The 6403-nt window shown below is 45.6% G+C and overlaps 1 protein-coding gene across 1 annotated transcript; it reads right to left on the bottom strand.

Moving 5' to 3' along the window:
* Positions 1 to 1208: 1208 nt before the first annotated feature.
* LOC119365979 (probable protein phosphatase 2C 45) lies at positions 1209 to 5221 on the bottom strand. The gene is made up of 8 exons (XM_037631639.1): positions 5006 to 5221; positions 3662 to 3789; positions 3207 to 3305; positions 2958 to 3113; positions 2278 to 2364; positions 2108 to 2199; positions 1810 to 1884; positions 1209 to 1713 (listed from the first exon to the last, which is right to left on the bottom strand). The coding sequence occupies exons 1-8, from the start codon at positions 5071 to 5073 to the stop codon at positions 1564 to 1566; spliced, it is 855 nt and encodes a 284-aa protein (XP_037487536.1). The 5' UTR covers positions 5074 to 5221; the 3' UTR covers positions 1209 to 1563.
* Positions 5222 to 6403: the final 1182 nt, after the last annotated feature.

The following is a 6403-nucleotide window of genomic DNA, read 5'->3' as shown; positions in this document are numbered from 1 at the left end:
TTCTCCATGCACACACTCATTTTCTTCACCGTCACTTTTCGCCCAAGTTTCTTCTTCCTTTTCTTCGATCCTTCTCTTGTGTGTTTCCTCTGATCGCGGGCAGGAGCACCGATCGATGCCCCTCTACATGTGTGTCGTCCTTTTGAGTTGTCAATTTGCTGGTGTTAAGTTCAGTTGTCGGTGGTGGTGTCGTTGTTACATGAATTTTGGTTTGGTTTTGTTTGGTTTGGAGGACGATGATGGAAACAAACGAAGGCTCGCTCGCTGAACCTAACATGGCTCGCTATGCCTTGATGATCAGAAATCGTGATGTGGACTGAGTTCTCCATGCACACACTCATTTTCTCCTTCTTTCTGCTAAGAACAATTCAGAAGCTCTGTTTTTCCTGGACTTTTTCCTTCTTTTTCCTGTTCTCTCTTTCCTATACCTCTCTGTGACTGTGATGCCGTTCTTACAGAGAATTGGACGACAATACATAAGTTTGCCGTTTCAGAATTTTGCAGGGACTGCATGGGTTGGATTGGATAAAAAACAATCGGAAAAACTACTCGTTGGCTTTTATTCCGCATACTTTTGTTCATGAAAATAAACCTGCTTGAACAGATCCGTGCGATTCATGTCGATGTGGTCAATTCTGAAAAAAAGATGCTAATTGTTCTTTATGTGATCAGAGATACTCAACCTATTTTCCATGCAGGTTTCTTCTGGCCGGTCTAGATAAAAACCATGACACCCAAGGGAGCAACGCTGAAACTATATAGTGACACGTCTCAAGGAGATAGGCATGCTACAAATCCTGGGAGGACTGCCCGCCTACAGGCGAGAAGCACACTAAATTCAGCCATCTTCTGCTGGTCTAAGGCCTGAACATGCCATTCTGTGTGTGGTTTAGCACCTTGTTTAGAAAGAGGTCAAAATAGGATAGCAGATCAGTTGGCCAATTACAGCCGTGCAGAGTAGCTGCATGGTTGCAAAGGGGGCCACCGTGTATCAAGGACCTGCTGCCACTAGATTGTAATCATATTATCATGGAATAAAATCATTATCCCCGCAAAAAAAACTGTACAAGGCCACTCATCAAAGTTTTTGTATGTACACAACACAATCAAGTAGAACAAAGTCTCCAGAGTCCACACACACACACACACACACACACACACACACACACACACACACACACAATAAAACATCGAAATTAAGACCCATCTAACAACTCAACTTCAGTACAACAATAATCACTTACCTTGGGAGAGTTATGGATATTACATCACACTCACACATGGTTTGGCAATCCACACCAAGATACAACACACTCATCAGACCCAGCACCATCCACGACTAAACCACGATGAACGATCATCAGTTCATCACCAGCAAATTTATTGTTAAACCTAAGGCCTAGGGCACACTTCGTTCCTAAACTTTTGTTCTCGTATCAGAGTACACTTTTCCTACTTCCAGTTTCTCTTCGTTTAAACCTTAAGAATCAATCAAGGCATGTACGTGTGTCATCACAGTACAACGGCCACTTGAGAAGTTGAGAGTAACTCTTCGCACCTGCTTTAAGCAGGCCCGCTGCTCCCTTGACCATGAAAGAAGCGCACAACGACGCAGGTTATGTTGTCGCTGCTCTCCCGCTTGTATGCCTCCTGCAGGAGCCTCTTTGCAGCTTCCTCTGGGTCTTGTATGGACCGGGTCATGTCGACAGCCTCCTGCAATATAAACATTGTGTAGAGAGGGCAGGTCAAACACACAGAATATGGTAAGGATAATGCAGGTTTTGAAATCCTTCTGTTTTCTTGAATTACCTCGTTAGAGACCACATCCCATAGCCCATCGCTTGCAAGGATGAGAAACTCCAGGGACTCGTCAACGATTTCCTCCTATGACCCAGCAAAGCATCACTAAACACGATCATCATTTATTAAAGGTGAATATAAAGAACAAAATTTCTTAAGCCCCTCAAGACGGCATATGCAGAAAGAGTAGTTCTTTTATTGGTACAGTGACTCGCAAAGAGTCATGAAGATGAATGCCTACTTACATGCATATGCAGTTAGAGAGAGAAATAAAATGAGAAACATTAAACACTCCAAAAGTTCGTACCCGGATCTCTGGATCCACAACTACATACTGCTTTAAGAGCTTGTCACCAAAAGCGCGAGAAACAGCAAGTACACCACCAACGCGCCATGTTCCTATGGAACAGAAAACCATCATTAGAAAGGCAATCATATCCCATCCAGATAATTTGAAGAGACTGCAGTGCACAATACCTGCCCACATAACAAAACCTCCAGCTTCTTCAATACGTTGCCGCTCATCTGTCTGATCAGGCTTGTGATCTTTCGAAACAGGTACAGCTGCAAAAACCAGTACACCCCATTAAGTGAAGAACTGATAAAAGTATTACCACTACTTTACTTCCCATCGCATTGGTTTGCCATCAAAATAACTTGAGTCTATCAGCCTATTGACTAGTTTAGTGTGAAAGAAGAATACTGGCATCTACAGGCAAAAACAGCACTTTCATAAAACGAGGCAAGCATTGAAGCCTTTAGGAAAGGCCTCCATTAAAAACAAAATAATCATACATCCAGTCAAATATAAAATAATCGTATAACATGCTCTTAACTTTTACAAGCATGCATGAAAACATACTGTTGAGTAGATGTCTGTAAATGATGTGCTCTCAACCTCATAAGTCATAACACACATTTGCAGCACACTGTTTCCAATACATCCCTTATAGAATGTTCCCATAATCAACTAAAACCTTAAAACCCAGTTACTAATGAAAAATATTGATCCATATTGCAATCATATAACTTTTTAGTAGGTTGGAAGTAGACTAAGTTTGTCCATTCTGCTATATTCATTGAACAAGTCCTAAACGAAAATGCATGGTCTCAGAAAGTATGAAGTAAAAGCAATAAAAATGTTGAATGTTGGTTACCATTTCCTGCCCTGCATATGATAGCCCTGGAGTCTCCAACATTTGCGACAAAGAGACGATCACCAACAAGTACAGCAGTTGATGCTGTTGACCCACACTGGTTTTGAGTACTGTCAGATTCCAAGAACTCACTGTCGGTACTTTTATAAGAATCATCTGCAGATAGCAATACCATGCAATGATTATGTTAGTTTTATTCACACAACTTGGTGGTCGAGCGGATTAGTAGCCAAAAGAACAAGGAGATACCTATAGCCACTTTTGTGTCGCTCATGAATTTTGGATGCCTAAGAAGATGGCTGAAGAGGTTGTGTTTGACATACTCAGCTACTTTAGCACCACCATGACCTATAAATGAGCCGTGCATTTAGCAACCCGATTTGGAAGAAAATAGCAAATTTACTTGGCTTGTTCAACTTTAACTTCTTCATTGTGCCCCCTGTGAGTATTTTATATGTTCTTTTATCCAATAACCCCTCGATTAATGGTTGCTTTAGCCACAAAAACAACATACATTTCAAAGAGCAGAGAATTTTATGGTGCTAGCTACGCTATATTAGACAGATTAAAGTCCAACATAAGAAATATAAGTGTGATCTTTTGGCAGATTGTGCCAAATGTGAAAAACACCCTCTTATCGAAGTTCTAAGCTTAAATAAGAATTGGCCATGAACAGAAACTACGTGAAGAGAGATGATACATACCATCAAAAACTCCGAATAAACCAATAAGCTGCCCATCGACACTTTCAATTCTTGTCTCATAGAAGTCTTCCATGGAAGCCCTTTTACCCAGGGAGCTCGCATAACCATAGCTAAACTTACCATTCTGGCTGGCAGAAAAATAAATGAGAAATGCTGAGCAAACAGGTATAATAACTACACAGTAACAGCCCTAATTGACCGGTCTTTTAGCCGATAATAACGTAATGCAAATATGGAGTTGCTACATTACTAGAGATCCCATAGTACCATTCATGGAGTGGATACAAACATATCACTGCATGTATCTGGATTGCGCCACTACAATAGTTATATACTAACGACAGTTCACTACAGGAAGCAACTGCTACCAAAAATGTACTAGTACCGAAAAATTCATTTGGAAGCAACCGCTATATATATGTGATTCCAGAAATGTTACTCCAACGTGTACTGATCAGAGGCTGGTATTGGGAAGGACAAATAATTGAGCAGTTTCATGTGGCAACAGTCAACCACCAAATCAACCTGCCTAGTTAATGAATTGAGCAAAATTTGGGGGAGGCCATGGCCGCGAGCCAAAACGTACATACCAGACAAGCAGAGCAGAGCAGGGCAGACTCGGGAATGGGATATGAAACGCACCAAGCCAATAGGACAGAACCTATGCCGTGTCTTATTAGCTTGCGGAGGCAGAAACGAAGAAATGTTGTCTAAAGGAGCTGCCATAGCATGATGAATCTACACACGAGTAGATCCATTTATACCAACTCAGAATGCCAAGGATTCATTTGATCTACGTGCCGGATAACCCTCGATTTACTCAAGACAACAAGGTAGGAGTTATATGCTTAGCTCACTAGCATAACTATTCAGTCTCCTTATGAGTTCGGTGTCTTGGCGAACGAAATTAGGCGTCGTATTTAAATAAATAAATACAAAAAAAAGGCATAACAGCAGCCAAAATTTGTCAGTTCCAAAACACAAGACGAATTTTCTTTTCTTTGGATGACCAATACCATCCTTGGTTATCCAACAGCAGGTGGCCTAACGATTACGAGCTACAGAGAAGGGAAACAGCTCCTCGCTCGTACTATAGCAACGAAATCACAACTAGTCAAATCCGTGTGATATTCCAGGCCGCCCATTCGGCAAAATTGCGTGCCTGAACCGCAGCTACCGACGAGGTTTACTGCATTTACCACCGCCCCGCACCGCACGCCGGAGGCTGAGCTAGGGGCGTGCGTGCGCCCCGAATCGAATTGACGACGAATCGGACTGCCACTAGAGCAATTGGAGCAGATCAAGCAGAGAGAAGGGCCAAAACACACGGGGGTGGCTCCCAACCTGAGGCCGCCGCCGCTGACCGGCGATCCGTCGGTGGGGTGGCCGATGACGGTGCTCAGGTACCCCATCCCCGCCGGGGGTCGAGACCACTCACCGACCCGAGCAGAAAGGAGGGGGGCGGAGAAACGGGTCAAATTCGGGGGATTTGGGGGCAGCGGAGACGGAGGGGGAGGGATTGGTCCATTTCTTTCCTTTCCTTCTATAGTGGAGGAAGCTGCTCCTCCGGCACTCCCCCTCGCCTCGTCGTCGGATTTCTTGCACTTAGGCCCTCGGAGCAGCGCGTAATTCCCTTGCCTTGCTGTCGGGCCCGTACCGCGTCGCGTCGCGTCGCATCGCATCACACGGTGAAGTGGCGTGCGGGGCGCGACGACCGAACCGATCCCCCGGGCCCCTTTCACGTGAGCCAACGTGGGAAGGGTCGGCGGTGGGGATTCTTCGACAAGATCGAGGATGGATCCACCGTCCAGAACGCGCAGCCCCGGACGCTGCACGTGAGCCGGACATGCGCTTAACGGAATGCTTTTTGGAACACTGGCATTTGCAGCCTCTTTTTGGGGTATACGCGGTTGCATTAGAGCAACTCAAACGGTCCGACCCAAACGGTCGACGCATTTGTCCGCTTTATGTCTGTTTGGGTCGGCCGTCCGTCCTGTTTTGTATTTGGGTTGGCAGTGCGCCTAACGCGTTGACCCATTTCATATCCGCATTTAACTTTTAAAAAAGGCACGGGGACAATCATGCCAGTGGCCATGTTTCATGCCCGCATCATGCCAGCACCGGCATATAATGCCGGCTTCAGAAAATATCACCACAATTCATGCTGGCGCACTCGCCAGCCGGCCGGCACACATGCCAGCACACCAAAAAAAGTAGGACTTGAGTTCGACCACGTCATCGCGGCTCTCGTGGTCATGTCGGCACACCTGCCGGCATACAAAAAAGATGGTGCTCGCCGCCATAGATCACTCATCGTCAATTTGAGCATGCCGGCCTGCATCTTCTCAAACCACGGCCTCTTCCTTGGCGACATGGTGTTGAGATCCACCTTCATGATCTTCACCCCGGTCATCATGCTCGCGAGAGCCACTTCTTTCGCCTTGGTCTTGGTGTTGGCGGCCTCAATCTCTAGCATATTGGCTTGCTTCTCCGCCTCCAACTCGAACATCTTGGCTTGCTTCTTGGCGTCCAGCTCAAGCCTCCTCCTTTGGATCTCCATGAAAGTGTCCATTTGCTCCGTCTTGAAACGTCGGCGCTCCTCCTCCCTTGAGTCCTTCTTATTCATCATGTCGTCCACGCTTGCGGTCAAAGCATTGGTGTCCGCATCTCGCTTGTCCTCCTTCTTGGAGTTGGTCTTCCCCTGCGTCTGTGCCGGCTCGCCCTTCCCAACATCCTCCACGG

This window comes from Triticum dicoccoides, chromosome 2B (assembly GCF_002162155.2).
Source record: "Triticum dicoccoides isolate Atlit2015 ecotype Zavitan chromosome 2B, WEW_v2.0, whole genome shotgun sequence".
In the NCBI taxonomy this organism is placed as follows: Eukaryota; Viridiplantae; Streptophyta; class Magnoliopsida; order Poales; family Poaceae; genus Triticum; species Triticum dicoccoides.
The sequence above is the reverse complement of the archived record's forward strand: the minus strand, read 5'-3'. Positions and strand labels throughout refer to the sequence as shown.